This window comes from Taeniopygia guttata, chromosome 5, assembly GCF_048771995.1.
Source record: "Taeniopygia guttata chromosome 5, bTaeGut7.mat, whole genome shotgun sequence".
NCBI lineage: Eukaryota > Metazoa > Chordata > Aves > Passeriformes > Estrildidae > Taeniopygia > Taeniopygia guttata.
The window spans coordinates 48,008,537-48,027,169 of record NC_133030.1 but is presented as its reverse complement, the minus strand read 5'-3'; the positions used below and the strand labels follow the sequence as shown (position 1 = coordinate 48,027,169).

At 37.6% G+C, this 18,633-nt stretch overlaps 2 protein-coding genes across 2 annotated transcripts in view; one reads left to right on the top strand and one right to left on the bottom strand.

The window, feature by feature from the left end:
• The window catches only part of TDP1 (tyrosyl-DNA phosphodiesterase 1), a 44,252-nt gene extending 37,712 nt beyond the window's left edge, over window positions 1–6,540 (bottom strand). The window contains exons 1-5 of the mRNA XM_012574042.5: window positions 6,411–6,540; window positions 5,218–5,768; window positions 3,704–3,747; window positions 2,986–3,041; window positions 340–436 (exon numbers count right to left, since the gene is read on the bottom strand). Coding sequence (XP_012429496.5) covers window positions 340–436; window positions 2,986–3,041; window positions 3,704–3,747; window positions 5,218–5,764 — 744 coding nt within the window. The 5' untranslated portion in view covers window positions 5,765–5,768; window positions 6,411–6,540. The remainder of the gene's footprint in view (window positions 1–339; window positions 437–2,985; window positions 3,042–3,703; window positions 3,748–5,217; window positions 5,769–6,410) is intronic.
• A 166-nt stretch (window positions 6,541–6,706) lies between these two features.
• Window positions 6,707–18,633, top strand: part of EFCAB11 (EF-hand calcium binding domain 11) — a 58,382-nt gene continuing 46,455 nt past the window's right edge. Inside the window, exons 1-3 of the mRNA XM_072930654.1 lie at window positions 6,707–7,630; window positions 14,104–14,176; window positions 15,601–15,691. Of these exons, the coding sequence (XP_072786755.1) occupies window positions 7,541–7,630; window positions 14,104–14,176; window positions 15,601–15,691 (254 nt within the window). The 5' untranslated portion in view covers window positions 6,707–7,540. The remainder of the gene's footprint in view (window positions 7,631–14,103; window positions 14,177–15,600; window positions 15,692–18,633) is intronic.

The window sequence follows — 18,633 nt, the reverse complement described above, 5'->3', positions numbered from 1 at the left end:
ACACTAGGACTAAGTTCTGTGCTTTACACAAAAATAATGCTTCCTTTTCAGCCACTGTAAGAACTTGAATGTAACACGTTAGTGGAGAAAGTGAGCAGCTCTTCTGTGAGCCCTGTGACATGTCTGTGGGCAGCTGTTCTATACCAACTTTTGTGGGTGAAGCCTACCACGATCACATCTGACCAAGATCACTGTTACCATGTTCCTATGGTCCTGTGTGTATATTCCTCAAAGTGTAACAAAAAACTTCCCACATAAAGTGTGTCTTCATCAGTAACAAGACTGTGAGTGTAAGAGATGGCTTAACTTCAACCAAAGGATGATACAAATGTTAATTACCTGACAAAAGCTAATATTCTCATAAGGCCGTGCTTGTGCAATTAGTTCAGCTTTCGATTCTCTCTTCTCACCGTGAACTATCAGCAATGGCTTCTTCCTTAAACAAAAGGTGATTACCATTAAAACATCAAGTGAATCAGCAATTAGCCTAAATGATTGATTAGACTATTAGCCTAAATCTAATTCCTTCATGCAGCTATGATATCTGGTCCCTAAATCTGATAGCCCAGCAGAAAGATGGCACTGAAATCAATATTAACTAACTCAAAATAGCAGTAACTACAATAGAACCTCTTAAGAATAGACACTGGAAAATTTTAACAAAAAAGAAGGGAAACTAGAAATGTGGAGTAAAGCAGGCACCAAAATAAAAACTCTTAACAAAAGATCATGAAAGAAACTCTTGTCTCTATAGCTCGAAACAGACAAATATCCCAAAAAACTGATATACACAATGTGGATCTAAGACAATTTAGTAATTATCTTACAGAGAAGGTGGAAGGTTGATAGGGAAAAGGAGAAGGTCTATTCTGGCAGTAATTTGGTGTTCACTTCCTCAAAGTACACTTCTGGTCCTGCCAAGCAGATCTAATCCACAGGGAGGTGTGTTACCTCCCTGGGGTCCAGGTAAGAGACACCACCAAGAAAACTCAGCCCACTGATTATTATGGGCTTTTCAAGTGAGTACTAACAAAGTCCCAACAAGACTGCAGACAAGCGAGAGGGACCTCAGGGCCTTGGGATAACTGGTCAAGACATCTGGAGCACAAGTTGTGTTCTCTTCTGCCAGTTACAGGGAATGATGGGACAGGATGGAAATAACTGCACAGAGTACAAGCAGCCAAATACATAACCACAGGACAGGACTATAAGGCATCTCTTTACACCCCCACTGGGATACTGGCACACCCAAATACTTCCATAAAGCACCTGCATACCATAGTACAGGGAACAAACAGGAGGAACTAGAGAGCTGTGTGCAGTCAAAGGGCTTTGATCTCATTGCAATTACAGAGACATGGTGGGATAGCTCACACAACTGGAATATTGTCATGAAGGGCTCTGTGCTGTTTAAGACAGGAAGGTGCAGTAGTGGAGTTGCCCTCTACACGAGGAACGTATCAACTGAGATATGTTCCAAGTGTTACGGGACGTGTGTATGTTCCACTGTTATGGGTTAGGATAAAAGAGCAGACAAGTAAGGGTGACACTGTTGTGGGTGTTTGCTGCCTGCCATCTGATTAGCAGGGCTAAGTGGATGAGGCCTTCTACAGCAGCAGTACAAGCAGCCTCAGACCCAGATTCCTGTGGGGGAGTAACTACCCTGATGTGTGTGGGAGAAGCAACACAGCAAAGCATAAACAGTACAGGAAGCTCCTTGAAAGCACTGATGACAGCTTTCTGATACATGTAGTGGAGGATCCCACCAGGAATGGTGTGCTGCTCAACCCAATGTGGTCCCTTCCAACCTTACCCACAAAAAAAAAAAAAAAGGCACATTATATGCTCACTTCATCTGCAGGAATTTGCAATTATCAGAAAGGAATTTCAAGCAAACAAGAACTGCTTTTATGACAATACCCATAAACTTACTATATCATATCCATGAAATCATCCTGATCCTTTTTACAGAGTTTTCTCATGCCCTTCCTACATTCTCTCTTTTCTCTTGCACTGTCTGGCTCTTGACTCAGTAAACTGTATGGCAAAAAGCTTCTTGTTCCATCTTTACAGGGTATCTACTGCCATGTCATTGAGGCCCATAATGGGACCTCCTCAGTGTTAACTAATAACAATCAGAAACCAGCTATCCTGAACTCTATTTTCCAGTCTAGAAAAGTGTTGGAATCTGTAGGTATTGATGATTCTGAGATTGTATAAAGTCTGTCTTTCTGCCCCGTTGCTAAAGAAGAAGCCATAATTCATCTGTGCTGTTTTCAAGGTTGTTTATTCTGTTTATCTCTAACATGTTCTGCTGCCCTGCCGCAGGTCTGTCCTGCAGGGCAGCGTGCAGGGCTCTGCCCTCAGTGGGATGTTACAAACATTATATACCAGAAACTACATGTGCTATATTTACAATAATGTGCCAATATTTATCATCAACGTTGAACAGTGTGTCCCTAGCTTAAACCAATAGAAAAATGCCAACACTACAGTAAAACATGGAGGGCATGAAGAAGGAGAAAAAGGACAAGACACACCCAATTTCCTCCATCTTGTCCCCTTTGAACCCCTAATCCAGAAACCTAAAATTTTACTTTTGCACCTGTGCCACAGTTAATTATTACTTATATTAAACACTCAGAGCTTGTAATTCATCCTGTAAGATTGAAAACTCTTTTCCCCGGACAGAGATCAGAGACAGTGTCTCTTGGGGCTCTGTACAGGGGGGTTCCTGACCCCCTGCCAGGGTCCCAGGCCCTCCAGGGCAGCCAGAGGGAAGCCCTGGATTCCCACAGAAAAGAGTCAAGAAATCAGAGAACTACAGCTGTGGAATCAGAGAAGAATGAAAACTAAGAGTCTGTGCAAATTGGTAACAATCATCTGCACTGCAAAGAAGTGTTTATCATTCATTTATAATGGGACCTTGTATGAACAGTACTGATCTGGAAATTTCATCATTTCACCTTTGTAAAATGAACATACCTGAATTCCTGCGGGTACTGTCTTACAAGCCATCCCACATCTATACAGTAGTTAAACTTGTATGAAAGAAAAAGAAAACACACTCATTAAAAATAAAAAAACAGCTAGATCAATGAACTACATCAAAAAAAGCTTTTTATGTTAATCACACATTACTACTTACCTCATATATAATATAGACTATAGCTTATTCTAAAAACAGGTGTATTTTAAACTTTTATATCCTTTCTTTCATTTCTCTTTAACAATTCAATTTAAGTTTCTCAAAAATGCTCATAAAATTTACCATCCAGGAAAAAAAGAATCACATGCATATAATGTAAAAGCTTAGGTTGAAGGATCATCTCTTTGCCATGTGTTTATATCATGAATGATAGCAACACTTCTAGGCAATAAAAAAGATATTCTTCCTAGATTGCAAGGTGTTCTTTCTTTCAAAAAACCTCATTTATATGAACATAAATACACACTTCTCCGTTGCATTTTCCTCTAAAACTGGAGAAAATAGTCTTATAATTGCCTGAATTCTACAGCAGAACATAGGACAGTGTTTTTATTCAATAAATTGTTCAACAGTTGAAAATATTTAGAATTCGCTCTGTATTTTAAGGAAGTTCCCTGTTAATATCAGCTACATAGCACAAGCATGGATTATCAAGTTTAAGATTAATGAAGTGAAGCAAGCAAGTTAAATCAGTTTGGCAAACAGGAAACTCACCTGGGCAGAAGATATGAGAGTTCCAAAAAGAGGAGACAAAATATCTATTAAAAATATTAAAGCATAAATAAATAAAAAAGACGTCAAGTAAATGTTTTGCATCTTGAACAGCTTGATACCGCAGCACAAAGGCCAGATTGTTTGTAGACCTGGTGTAACAGAGGCATTCACAAGTTTACTGTTCTAAGTATTCAAGTCACTGACTCCCCTGTGAATCATTTAGGATCATATCCTTACAAAAATTAATAATTCTCTCAAGGCATTAAACAAGTTTTAAAAGTTGATAGGGAAAAAGTTCAACAACATATTGAGAAAGGGCCATTAAATTACTCTCTCCCCTATTGAGCGGACTTGAACTGTGGCAGGGTGGCAGCAATAAGGGCATAGTCAATGCTTATTTATCTGCTGCAGACTGACTGTGGGATATGTGTATTCATAGTTCAATCACAGTAGCACAGGAAACTAATCCAACTGGGGATTTATAACCACAACTGAAGCACAGCACCAACTTGAAAACACCCTACAAGTAATTTCCAGGATGTGCAAATTATTTAATGCCCTAGCTCTACAGAAATCTGGTTCAGCTGCTTAAACAAAGAATATTGCCTGTCCACCAGCTCAACTAATCACCTAGTAGGACTCCCAAGACAGGACAGTCCAAAAGCCACAAATTCACAAAGCATATAAAAACATCCTGGACTAAAGCACTGAAGTCTCTGATGCCTGCTTGTGCTAGTAGGTATGAGGTTGAGGAAAAGTTACAACCTAATTGTATATATAGGTCTTAAGTAATTTCTTCTCCCTCAAAGAACTACTATTTTTTTCTGCTTTATTTTATTGTACTTCTGTACACAATTCTTTTACTGATACTTGTTTCTGATTCTGTCTTGTGATATATAAGATTTTATCTCTAACTACAGGGATGTTTAAAGGTGCACAAAGCTCTTCCCCCTAACATCAAACGACAACAGAGCATTCCTAAAGCATCAGTATTGCACACCAAAGGCTCCACTCCATCTTGACTGATGGACAGCTCTCTCCCAGCTGAATTTAAACAGATGCATGAACCCCAGACACAGAACTTCAGAAGTACTTGACCTATTAATAGTGAATTACTAGGTCCAAACCAGTCAGCAGCACAGAGGCAGGTGCAAACAACTACTCAGAGTTATGCACCCAGGAAAAACACCCCTTTAAGTGCCACAAGTGGTTTTCCCCAGACTAGCTCATAAAGAAAGCAGCAGTAAGAAGCAGCATGATTTGTCTTGGCTAAATACACTTTATATTTCTGCAGCCTAATTCAAGTTACAACAAAGTATCAGCAAATAATGCTTTATACCTCTGAAAGAGAAAGGCCCAGATAACAGAAACAATTTCTACGAACCAGCCCATTTAGAATATGAAATATCAGCAACACTAAGAAATACATGCATTTAAAAATACCCACAAACCAAAAATAAGCATTCTCTTGCTTTCGCCCAAAAGCCCTCTTTTAGTAGAAGCCACTTGTTCACCTTTTATGTGCAGGGCTCCAGAATTATAGCTCTGTTCAATTCCACTGACTTTAGTGAGAAAAAACCTGAAAGGATTGTCTCCAGTCACCAAATCCCAGGTATCCTGGGCTTCACTGGGTGTTACATTAGACTCCTCTTCTTTCAGATTCTCCGAGAGTTTGTCATCTTTGCAAAGATTCAGAGGATGCTCTTCGGGCACATCACATTTTTCTTCTTTCACTGTTTCTTTGTGAACAGGCTTTTGCTGATCTTCAGGCTCTTCATCACTACTAGAAAGACACCAACCTGAGCCTTCTTGGCTTGGTCTCTGTTTTACTGCTGGAGGTGCATCTGTAGAAAGACTTTTATCAGTGAACTTCAGGGGAGAAGATTTTCTCTTGTGAGCAGCTTTCCTAGCTTCAGAGCATGGATATTGTGGTCCACTTGTTTTGCCACATGTAGCATCTGATAGTGAAGATGTACATGGTTTTTCACCGTCAGAATTTTCATCGGCACTTTCATCGCTGCTGGATACTGTCCATTTACCGTGTGCGCCTTCCTGAAGCATGTTCCTAGGAATGAAAAAACACCAAACAAAAATTGTACGTTTTGGCTACGCTCAAGTCTGTCTCCCCTCCTAGTTCCTACTTGTTTATTACTAAAGAACCGTGCTTTGGTATTTGGCAGGGTTTCTGGGAAATTTCATAGTGTACACATAGTACATAGTTTCCCGGGCTTGTTTCTGTGCCCGGGAAACAAAGAAACACGTGCAATGGTGGCAACCATCAAACGGGAAGCAGCAAATGTGAAAACCTGCACATGGAAAACGGGCTAAGATACAGACGCCTATGAGAAAGCACTCTAAAAATCAGAGGTGCGAGCTGCACGACACAGATATTTCCCTGAGGCATCTGCTGAGCGGATTCAGGAGCTCGGGGCGGCGCTTTGCGACAGCCCCGCGGGAACCCTGCGGGACCGCGGCCTTCCTCCGCCAGCCCCGCGCTCGCAGCGAGCCCCTCCGCCGCGCCTCCCCGCTCAACCCCGGCGGCAGAGCCCGGCCGCGGCCGCCCCCAGCGCGCCGAGGGCCGTGCGGCCGCCACCGCCGCCCCACAGCGAAGGCAGCGCCTACGGAGGCACCAAAGAGCCCCGACAGCCGCTCCGGGGCTGCAGCCCGCCGGGCTCCCGCCGCCGCCGCCAGCACTCACTCCACTCACCGACCGGCAGCGCCCGCGCAGGGCAGCGAGAGCCAGAGCAGGCCCGGGCCCCGCCCGCCCTCTCCGGCGCGGCCCCGCCCCGAGCCGCTGCGCGCGGCCGCCGTGAGGCGCTCCGGCGGCCTCGGGGCCGCGGCGGCAGAGCGGGCAAGGCTCGGCGAGCTGAGTTATTCTAACCAGCCTTCATTGGACCTTAATATTAGTTATGGGCAGGTGCGGAATTTGCATAATGGCTCGTTCGGCGCGGTGTTAATTACTGTGTCTGAAGTGCCCCGCTAACGAGATAAGTGCGTGAGGACTTCGGGAAGGAGAGGGAGGAAAGCAGGTGTAAAATTAATCAAAGGAGGAGCGTGGCCCGCATCAAAGCGCGCTGCGGCTGCTGCGGTGAACTGAGCGCTCGGTTCTCGTTACTCTAATTTGTTGCAAGCTTGTGGCTGCAGTTAACAAATTCTGGAAGTGCCAACACGCAATGAAAACGGCAGGTTACTCTAGGAAAATCTTTCCTGACAATTCAGCTGGTTTGTGTAGTTTTCTCAGTGCTTGTCCGCAGAGTTGTATGTAACTTTTCCCAGAAATGTTCTGTGGATAAACCCTTTGCTGCTGCACTCTATGATGCTGTATTGTCAACCCTTCCTGAAGGTGTTCTGTGGGAAAAGCTCTTAGGAACGTTGGATGGCTTTGTATGTTCTCTGTGTAGTCTCTTCTCTCTGGAAATGTTTTTTTGTTTTCTACAAGTACCTCAGAAAGTTTGATGGCTTCTGACTATGCTTTCACTGCACTCTCTCCTCATAGTTCCTGTCTGTGTGGTGACTTAACTGAGAATTAAAGCTATCTGGCATTTTTCAAGAAAAAAATGTATGGTCTGGTAGAAGGAAATTTCATGTCATTTGTTTCCTATGAGTCTGTACTATGTAGTCTAAGTTTGCAAAAAGCTTTTTCATCATAAGCACATAAAATGCAATAGTATGAAAAATTTTATTTTAACCTAAAATCCCAAACTGAATGTGCTCTCCCACTTTCAATTTTACTGGAACAGAGTAGATGAATAGAAGTGATTCAACAAGTGCCTCTTTTTTTTCCCCTATACCAGTTTTGCAAAATAAAAAATCCTAGGTTAGGTTTATTGGTTTTTTATGCGAATCACTTTCTTTCTGCAGCATTTTGAAGTATGCAATGAAGATAGCAAAGGCTATTTAAACAGAGAAGACTCTACAGTTGGTCTGGTAATGTGTTTTTTTTGCTAGAAACCCTCAAAGGTATATACTTTTCCATTTATGTTCTGAAGATCAGCTTATAGATGTCTCACTGTTGAGAATACTATATACTGACTGGCCTACACTAGCTGGAGTGGATTGCTGTAGGTGTGGTAAACAGAAACACCTACAAATCCTAAAATTAATTTTCTAATTTGCACATATTTATTCCAAAAGAAAATTATCAAAACCCTAGCTTTTCTGTTGAAGACTGTGATGATTAGAAAGTTGTATTGTACTTCATATGTGTGCAAGATACATAAGTGACTTACTGAGCTTGTTACTGTTTTTTATCAGTGGTGCATTCAATTTTATTCAGTGGTTTCAGTATCTGTGAAACTGCTACATGTCCCAATAATAAACATGTATTCTCAAAAATCTATCTGGTTTTGATTTCAGGAAATAGTTAATAGTTGGACATCTTTAGCCATGACTTCTCAAATGTAAATCTACAGCTCTACAGAAATCTTAAGAAAAGAAAGATTAGTTGAGAGAAATAATGTATTTCCATACTTACAGGAAAATACAGGATATATTGTATGGCTTGATGTAGTTTTAGAAGTAATATTTTTACTCAAGTAAGTACGAGTAATTAAAAAGAGTATAAAGAACACAAAATATTTCAGAATACACATAGTGTATCTGTGAGTCTTTCTCATGGCATGTCAATAAATAAGACCAATCTACTATAATGTGTATTATATATATAAAGTATAGAAAGGCTGAATCATCTTTCTTCTCCAGCTTGAGCAATCTTCTTCCCCAAAGACTGCTTGCGAATAATTATTATTATTATTTTTAAATTAAACACATATTTTACAAAAACTGTCTTGATAAGGTCATAAACAAAATTGTATCTATGATAATTTAGTAAAACCCACAAAAATATTTTAGTAAACTATGAAAGTAGTAATTTCTGATGCATTTCAGCTGTGGGTAAACATTTTTTCAATGAACTGTGGCCAGATCTAAAAATGCTTAAGGCTTCTAATGTGAGTCCTAACTACTGAATTATGAATCTCAAACTGCTCAACTTCTTCCCTATCTATCTTCTCCTAGCTATTTTTACTATATAAAAATTAAGTGTTCTGTCAAATTCCCTGAGTGTTTCTTCCAGCAGGAGTACTCAAAACATGCTTAAGGCATTTAAACAAGAGCAGGCTCGGTGTGTGAGTCACTGATGGCATTTCCTTGGAAAAAGAATACAAGTAGAGGACTCCTGGGAAGACAGGAGATGCAGGTTTAGTTATTTCTTCCTGAAAAGGTGCCAAGTCACACCTGCTGTGGCTTTAAGCACTACTTTGACCATTTGGTCTGTGCAGCTGCACAAAAATTAATTAAGAAACCTTTGTTCTAGGACTGATTCTGTCATCTAGTGGTTTTGCTAGCTCTTTAAGTGGGCCCAATTCCAGCAACTGTTGCCCTTTACCCAATTACTGCTCATTGTGAAGATCTCTAAAAGGTCCCTGGGGAGGCAGATACTTTTCTTTATGTGGCTTCTGCTAGTGTGCATTAGGCAAGGTTTGTAGCACAACCACGTGTTTTGCTTTTGCTGATGACTGGGTCCTGAGTGTGTTCGTTTCAACGTGTGTATGGTTTTTAATCTGGTTCTGAGAAACACAACTTTCTCTGTGCACCAGAGAGGAACCAAATGCAGATGTTGCAGTCCTAGAAGTTAATTGTTAAGATCCAGTTCTTGGGCATGTTATTGTGCATATTGCTTTGTTGTCAAAATTCACAAAATCCTAGGCTATAGGAACAGCCCTTCTCTTTTTTTGGAAATTATTAACAGCAGCCCTGGCAAGGAGAGTCCTTTCAATTGCTTTTGCAAGACATGGGGAATAGTGTGCATACATTATTTCTTAAGGTGAAACTGTTTTTTCAGCTGCACTACGTACTAACATATTTTTTTTCAGTATAAATGGCAATTGCTTAACATCATCAACTGCAATCAAGCAATTGAATTTTTAGTAAATTGTTGTTACATTTTTTTTTTTTTTTGCCACGTTTGCCTTTATTCTGTAACCTAAAAGTAATACTAACCTTACCCGCTAGATGTCATGAATGAACTCTTCCTTGGAAAAGGTGAGCTCTAAAAATTTGAATCACATTCCTACTCCACTTGATTTTTCTAAATAATTTGTTATAACAATGCTATATTGTGAGTAAAATACTATTTTAGTGTGGTTATTAATATAAAATTTGAAATTTATGTAATTTTAATGTTTCAAATTAAACCTTCTGAGGCAAATAACTGGAAAAATATAAACAGATATTAAACTCATTATTGAACCGATATTGTATGTATCTCTGCATATAAATACTGACATTTCTGGGAACTAGCAACTTTATAGGAATGATGTCTATGTGAATTTTTTTTCATTCTCTGACAGTTTGGTTCAGTGATCCTCTTTTCCCCAAAACTATTTCAAGTCATCTAAAATGCTCTTATATTTAGCAACTATTCAGCTAACTAGCTGCTAGCATTTAATCTTCCAAATGAAAAGGAGACTGCAGGAATTGTAGTCATTAAAATACATCATTTACCAAGCTGAAGTTCCCTTCCTGGTAGTGTTACATTAGATTTAACTAGAAGCACTCTCTACAGTGTTCCTGGGAGGCCAGGCCCCCAGTGTCCAGTGTTTTCCTTGACCCAAAGCTGTACCTTCACAGGAGGACATCAGCAGGTCAACAGCTGCTGCTGAACAAGATGCCAGCAGCAGGACACCCTGAGATCCAGAGTAGAGAAGGGCAGTCTGAGCTTGAGGCTGGTTCCAGCTGCTCTCCTGGTATATCTTATCAAAGCTTCCTAGACAGAACTCCCTAGTCTGTTTATATATCTGACATGGTCCCGGGGGAAGTGTTTCAGGCATGGTGGAACATACAGCCTTAAGTGGTCTCATCATCTTTGGCCTGTCCTTTCTCCAGAGTGGAATAAGCTTAGGTTGCTCTGAAATCTGCTCACATCCCCTCAGGTGGCTGTCTCAGTGCTGCAGCTGTGGGCAGTCTTGTACTCTGATAACACAGATGTAAGAGTTTAGACTCATGAGCATGCAGTCATGTCAAAAAATGACATAGCTCAAAGTGGACCTCTCTGCTTTACTTGGCTATGTTCTCCCTTTCTGTTCCTTACATTGTTTGTAGATGTTTTGCATGGATCTCTTGGTCAGCTCCTAAATCAGTTCTGAAAAATCTTTTTTTTTTATTGTTTTCATAATGTAATTTAGCTTATTGCTTTTGTACTATAAATGAATACTGGTAACACACTAATATTAGTGAGTATTAGTGAATCTTGGAAATTTGCTAATCGACATGTAACTGTTGCTCCAGTATTCCTGTCAGATAAAATTTTGAGGTAAGAACCTGCTGAAAGACACTAAAGGAAATATAAAGTACATGAAATAAGATGGTTTTCAGAAAAGCTGTAGAAGCATAAATTATTCAAATTTTTTTTGCATTTCCTCTTCCTTTTTTCTATATTTTAATTGAAATTTTTATTTTAGACAGATTTACTAAATTAATTTTGATCAGCTACTCTTCAGTAAATATGGTTTCTAATCTGAATATTAAACCAGAAATTTTTTCAATGCTTAGAGGAAATAACATGTGGATGCTGATGCTCCAGAAGTTAGATTTAAATATTATAGTTCCTTTGTGTATAAAGAACTTTATACACTTTTTGGATAAAGAACTTTATAGAAATATAAATTTCTACAAAGTTAAGCATCTTTGTTTAAACATACTGAGTTTGAGATTTTGATATTGATTAGGACTCTATTAGGACTACATATATAGTTTTTTGCTAAGAAGGTGCTTTCATTTTAATTAGAATGAAATATTTTCTTATTTAAATGCCATAGTTGCTACTGTTGTATAATATGTATTAATCACGAGGCTGGTGAGGCGTCTGGAGAGTCAGTCATAGGAGGAATACTTGAGGGAACTGGGGTTGTTTAGCCTGGAGAAGAGAAAGCTCAGGCAAGACCTTATAATTCTCTACAACTGCCTGAAAGTGGGTCAGTCTCTTCTCCAAGTAACCAGCAAAAGTCCAAGAGGAAATGGCCTCAAGTTGCACCAGAGGAGATTTAGACTGGATATTAGGAAAAAATTCCTTCACCGAAAGGCCTGTGAAGCATTGGGACAGGCTGCCTGGGGAAGTGGTGGAAACTCCGGAGGTATTCAACATACATGTAGATTCACTACTTAGGGACATGGTTTAGTGGTGAACAAGGCAGTGCTAAGTTAACAGTTGACTTAAAAGATCTTAAGGATCTTTTCCTACCAAAATGATGCTATGATTCCAATCTTTGATTCTGTAAATGAGCTGACATGTCTCTTAAAGAGATTTCATCCAGTTTTGTAATACTTTTAGTGCTTCTATGTTATGCTTAGCTTGAACTTATTCTTGCCACTCAAAGTAGCATTTCTTAATAGCAACATTGTATTGATTAATGACAGAGAAAAGTATTTAGTAATTTTTAGTGTTCAAGCTGGTAAGTGATGAAAATTTCTATGAATTTTTTGATAATGATACACTATTAACTTGGGAAAATACTGGAGTCCTACACCATAATTCAATACATAGGCTTTTCATTTATATAGTCCTGCTTGGGTTTTGTTGTTCTTGACATTACCAATTTACACACTCAAACTTCTGTTTGTAGGGTCATGTGGCAAGTCTTATTGGATAAATTACTTATATAAAAAATGAAGTTGCAGAAAACTGAAGTTGTTTTTTTTTGCTAAACTGTCTTTGCTTTTGCCACATGGCTCCACAGGTATTTGTATCAATATATTTGAAAGGCATTATGGAAGCCGATTCTGTTTATTCTAGTGTTGATGCTAGAACACGTGCTCATTGAGCCACACCCTTTCTTGTAAATCTTTAATTTAGGCAACAAATACAAAATAAAGATAGGTTTGGGATTTTTTCCCAGGAGGAAAACCACGTGAATGTCTGAACCAGAAATAGTGAACTAAGATAAAAAGATAGATCATGGATTTGTTAATACCTAATGACTTTTATCATTTTTAAGATGTCCTTTTTGTGTGTTGACATAGCTTTGCAGCCTGTTCTAGTAGCACATGAATCAGCAGCTCTCCAGATCAATGAAGAGGTGGGACTCTATTATAGGAGTCATTCTATAAAAAGAAAATTGTATACTGTAATTTTCTGGGCTCTTATGTGACTATGAAAGAGAAGGAGTAAATGGAGGGAAAGCTTATACTGCTTTTTTATCATTTCACTTCCATCGTTATCCAATTGAATGGAAAGCTGCTCCTGCAGGCAAGTTCAGCATGTTTGGGCAACCTCTGTTATTATAGAAATGGTGCATGTACAGAGCCTAGCAGTTGAAAGCAGCAAGACGGTGTAATCCTGGAAACTGAGATAGTAATAGTTCTTAATACATGATTTTCAAAGAAGAAGTAAGCAAAAAGGCAGTGGAAATCTGTACACTGGTACACAAGATTTGAATTGAGACAGCAGGTGGAGCTGAAGGAGTTGTGCTTTTGAACCACTGCAGAAATAAGAGAATATGAATGAATCAAAAGAAAAAGAAGTGTAGAGCTTTTGTTATGTTACCAGATAAAGGAAAAATTCCTGTAGGATACAGTCATCTTCTCAAGAAAATGAATATGTTTAAAATTAACATATGTCATACCTCAGAAATTATGATAAAAGAGTATTTATCTGTGTTTACATATTAAGCTGAAGTGGAATCCCTTTTTCAAAAAAAAACCATACATGTGGTGAATTTTTCTATCAGGATTTTTGAATGTTTTATGGAGAGGCCTTAACTTTTGGGGGTCAGATTTTTATTTCTTACTTTTTGTGTTTTACTTTGATTTTAGAGGAAATGGTAAACTACGAGCTTACAAACTGGATTTATATTTTAATTTCTTTGATTTTCTATTCATTAGAAAGGTAGGACAAGTGTACAAGACTTTCATACAGCATGCAGAAAGAATAACCAATTCAGTTTTACACTCAATTTTATTATGGGTTTCACAAGAATCTGTAGCTGGAATTATACATTATTTCAGACTTTGCTTCTGGGAATGCTGCCAGATAGATTGTTTATGCAGCATGGATCTTTATCCATGGCATGCAAATGCTATTGGCTTAGAAAAGTCCAGGTTTCTCTCCAGTGTAAAGAAACATGAGATGGCAGGTAACAAGAAAAAAGTAGAAGTAAACAGAACCATTATACTCAAGTATAGAAAATATATGAGAAAAATATAACTATATGGAAATGTTTCCATGGTTATTCTCTAACTTTGAAGGTTATTATTTCAGTTTTATTTATATTTATATAATTTAAATTATTCATAATCATTAGACCTTAGTCATACATATTTTTAAGGAGGAAAATAAAACAGGCTTTTTCTTTTTTTTTTTTTTTTCTTGGCAGGGAGATTTATTTAATTTTACATTTTTCTAGGTCCATTATTTGAAAAGTTTGTTAAATCTTATGAGCAAAATGAAGATTGCACAGTTATACAGTAACAAAACAAGTATGTATTTACAGCTCTTGATACACAACATAAGGATGTTTTCTTCTTGATATTTGAAATATTAATTTAATTCTGAAGCAATTAAGCAAAATAGAACACCTGAAGGAAATAAAAAGACAAGCTATCCTGGATACAGCAAAGTTAAATAAAGCAGTGCTAGTCTAATAAAGATGGTGTTGATGTGACTATGAATAAAGTCAGGGTCAGTGGGCTGTGGCGTTCTGGGCTGTAGCTCTGTCTGTGGTAGCAGGAGCTCCTCCAGCTGTTAAAGGAAATCCCTGGCTGTTCACCTTTCCTATTTGCTGTTACTGCCTCTCATTATGTCTCTATGACTCATATTTCCTGAATCATGTATGCCATAGGTTTTACCAATTTCCTTGGTTTTAGCTATAATTTTTTTTTTTTTTTATTTCTCAGAACAGACCAAGGAAGGGAAACCAAAGGAACCAAAACCAAAGGAATAAGGATTTTTTGCTCATTCTCATTGGGAAGTAGATACAGAGATTCTTTCTCATTCCTGTTAAACAGCAGAGGATGTCCCATCACCAAATTGAAAAGGGGAAGACTTTATCAGGAACCTCTGAGCTGATAGATTTTCAAATCCTCTGCCTTTTTCTTCCTGATCTCAGACAGGACTATGGTCCTTGAAAAGAGGGAAAGTGAAGCATATGGCAGATCAGATGTTGGGATGATCTGATAAGCATGCATTCAGCTTTTTACCACGAACTAAAAGTAGCTTTTCAAGTGTTATTTTTACTGGGTTATTTCAAATGACTTAACTGTTTCAAGCATTGTGCTTTTTGTTTGCCTTGCTATCTGCTGCACACAGTCTACAGTAGCCTTCTTTGAGATGCATTATTTTCCAGATGAGTCTGAAAGTGAATTCATAACCTAACCTTGATTGATCAGCTGATATTGCTCTGATATGATGCTTTCAGCAAGATTAAACTGAACTAATAATTTGAATAAGTAGATTGTAACATTTGTGGAAAAAAAAATTTGAAACACAATGTTCAAAATACCTAAGTTGTCAATGAAAATGGTAGATTTGAAAAGTAATTTTTAATATCTTGTAGTCTATATTTTCAAAGCTTTGCAAATTCGAAATTTTCAATTCGTTTGTTCAATTTATCAAAATGTCTACTTGTAAAATGAAAACTTAAATAAGGAAGTTGTAGATGTAAGCACATGACTTTTGGACAGAGTTCACACTGGCAAAAGGGAATAGTCAGTATAAAACCTGTTTTAGATTGTCCATCTTTATATAGTTGCCTTTTTAAAACATTTTTCTAATGCAGTAACTTAGAATGTATCATCATTTCAAAACTGGGAATTGATTAGCTTACATGCAAACATTGTATTAAGTAGTTTTAAAAAACACCCTAATTTGCATTATTTTTCTCTTGCCTATTCTTGATCAAAAGATAGAGGATTTTTGGCTTTTGAAGACTTCAAGAGAGCTTTCAATTCTGTTTCTTCTAAGTTATCTGAAAAAATCATATTTGAAGCCACTAGGTAAGATTAACAAATTGATCCATATTCCTGGATAGCAGTCTTTTTGTTGTTTCAGTTAATTGAAATTATTAGATTCTATTATGCAGCTGAAGATAAAAGCTTTAGCACCCCCTTACTGTTTCAGTGCTTTTATTAATAAAGATAATACACAAATGAATGTGTAAAAAATGTAATAATTAATATAGATTTTATAAATAGTACTTAAAAATAATACATAACAGGCACAGAAGTTAATTTGTTGCCCGTACTGTTTCTTAAGAAGCTTAAAGCTTTTTGGTTTTTTATTTTCCTCCTCTAATCAGGAAATCTGTGTTCAAGAGCTGTCTTGAAAAAATTTAGTTAAACAGGCGTGCATATTGCAAGCTAGTAGTGCTGAGATTTCTTGCAAGGTGAGGTTGGCTCAGAAGTATGGATGTTGAGCTTTATTTAGCAAAACAGAGCTAAGACTTTTGTCCTGAATTGATCTGTACAATTGGATTAAGACTGTATGAAAAGAAAGCTGTAAGAAATATTTTGGACACAGATATTTGTGAGAAGTTTCATGTATTTGTGACACAGAATCTATATTACAATACATTGTTGTAACAAATGAAGCATATATATTTTCAAATTTAAAAAAAATTCAATAGATATGTTTCTTGTTCTTCCCTCTTTTTACCACAGAGATCAAAATTAAATTTTGGGACTGAACATAATTTTAAAATGTTTCTTTTATGTTAAGTAAAATAATGTATACTTAGAAGATGTTTAGGGGTTTTAAATGTGATGACTGACCAAATGTGTGTTCTAGAATTATCTCTGTATTAGCAATTAATACAGCACAAAAGCATCAGGTCTGTAAAGCAAGAAGTTTATGATGGAGACCCAATATCTGTATTGAGGGGGTTTCTATGCCTAATTCTAGTCTGGTCAACAGGCTGAATGATCCCCAGAAGGTGGAGTCCTTTGGGTGCATGCCAGGAGCATATCCTTCATTTTAATTTCATCTGGAATAAATGCAGTTTGTATACTGTGAGCACTGTGATGTTCCCCATAGTACAGTCAGTGATGAAGACAGGGAAATTCAATATAAAAAAGCATTCCAAGTCTAAAGCAAAACATAGGTAAATATTGAGACAAGGGGGAAAAAGCTTAATTTGTATATTTCAGAGCTAGTGATATTGTTAAATGAAAAGGGGTTTTTATGTTTATTTATAAAATTTTCCCTTTGGTGGAAATGCTGTCTTCAAACTGGTTTCTTTATTTTGGAATTCATTGTTGCATGCATTATTTTATACTTCAAGTAAAATGTTGCAGAATAAGTGAAGTCTGCGGCTAGTGTCACAAAAGCAGGAACAGAAGGGAGGTAGGAAAAAAGTTCAAGGCACATTCATGATACTTATCTACTTACTATACAGACCAGGGAATTTTCTGCTGTGGAGTGTAATTCTCAACATACTCTGAGATGTAAAATTGAAAACAAGTGTATTCAAGCTATGCAGAACACAAGGAAGGAATAATACCAGTTATTAATTTGCATGAAGAGTGAAGGGCCCCACCAGAGTCATTTAGCTTTCAGAGAAAGTAGATTTGATTTGCAGGTATGCAAAATGCTCATAATAAGGGCATACATACATGTTGAACTAATTTTAACAAACTTGCAGCTTGAAAATGGAATCATTTTGTTTATCATCCATATATATGCATTGTTAATATAAAAAAAATCTTTAAATGTTCAATATAATGTAGCAAGAAAGAATAATGGATTATTCTGGATTATTCTTCTAACCTACATGTAAAGAGTTTTTATGCTCAAAGTCTTTATATGGCTACAAAGGAGATTCACTTGATACTTAAAGCCAGTATTTAACTTTACTGCATACTAAAATCTTAGCAATCTAATTAAATAATTATTTTTAGTACAGATTTAATAATTGAAAAAAAAAAAGATCAAAAAGTACTATGCAGCAAAATGTCTCAATGCAGTTGTTATGTACCTCCTCCTACTACCTATCCCTTTCTTTGTAGTTACTCTCAATCTTCCACTGTCCCTCTCAGTCCTCAAGCTGACAGGTTCAAGGCAGGCATGCTACAGTGAATTACCATTATCCTGACTTTTTCACCAGAAGGAGTATAATATTCATGTTTTGTTCTCTCTCTAGCATCTGCTTTGGGTTATTTAAATATAAAGTTTACACCTTCTTCTTTCTTCTGAGGTCTGCAAGCCCACATTGCATTCTAATTTCCAATATATGGCGCAAAGTACATATTTCAGGTATTTGTTCTTTGCTCTGTCACCTATAAAAATATTTTTGTCCAGTTTCTGTGTCTGCATGTCTTTAACTGACATTAAGTGAATTTTTAGTCTTGGTCCTCCAGTGTTAGCCTGTGTCCTGTGTCTTAACATCCCGTGACTTTACTACTCCATATGCCATGTCTTTACATCCGCTGTCGTCCCAGGCCTATATTTCTCTACATAAATATGTAATTTTACATGGAAGAAGTTCTTGTTACTACTATCCATGTAAAGCTATGTTTATCCTGTATAAAGCTAAGAACAAATTAGACATAACCGCCTGGTCCTTGAAAGAACTGTTGTAAAGGATAAAGCAAGTAGAATCTCCTAGGCAGGCCAAAAAAGTTCACACAAAGCCTGAAAAGCCTCAGTGCTTGCAAACTCAGTGCAGAGTTTGTGGCCTGTTACTTGTAGTGGCTGTTCTGAATTGACTGAAATCTCTTGAGGACCATATCTAATCTCATCTCATAATGATAAAATAATATTTCATGTAGATGTTCTTTCTCCTCAGAGGTTGTTTTCTTACAAATGTCAGTAATATACTGCACACAGCTGTTGCTGAAGTTTGGAGAATGTGGACAGGGTTTCAGTTTATATTTGATTGTATTAATTGATTGTAATCTTGCCTGAACAACATTTCAGTAGAGTAATATTTGTTTCTGATCTA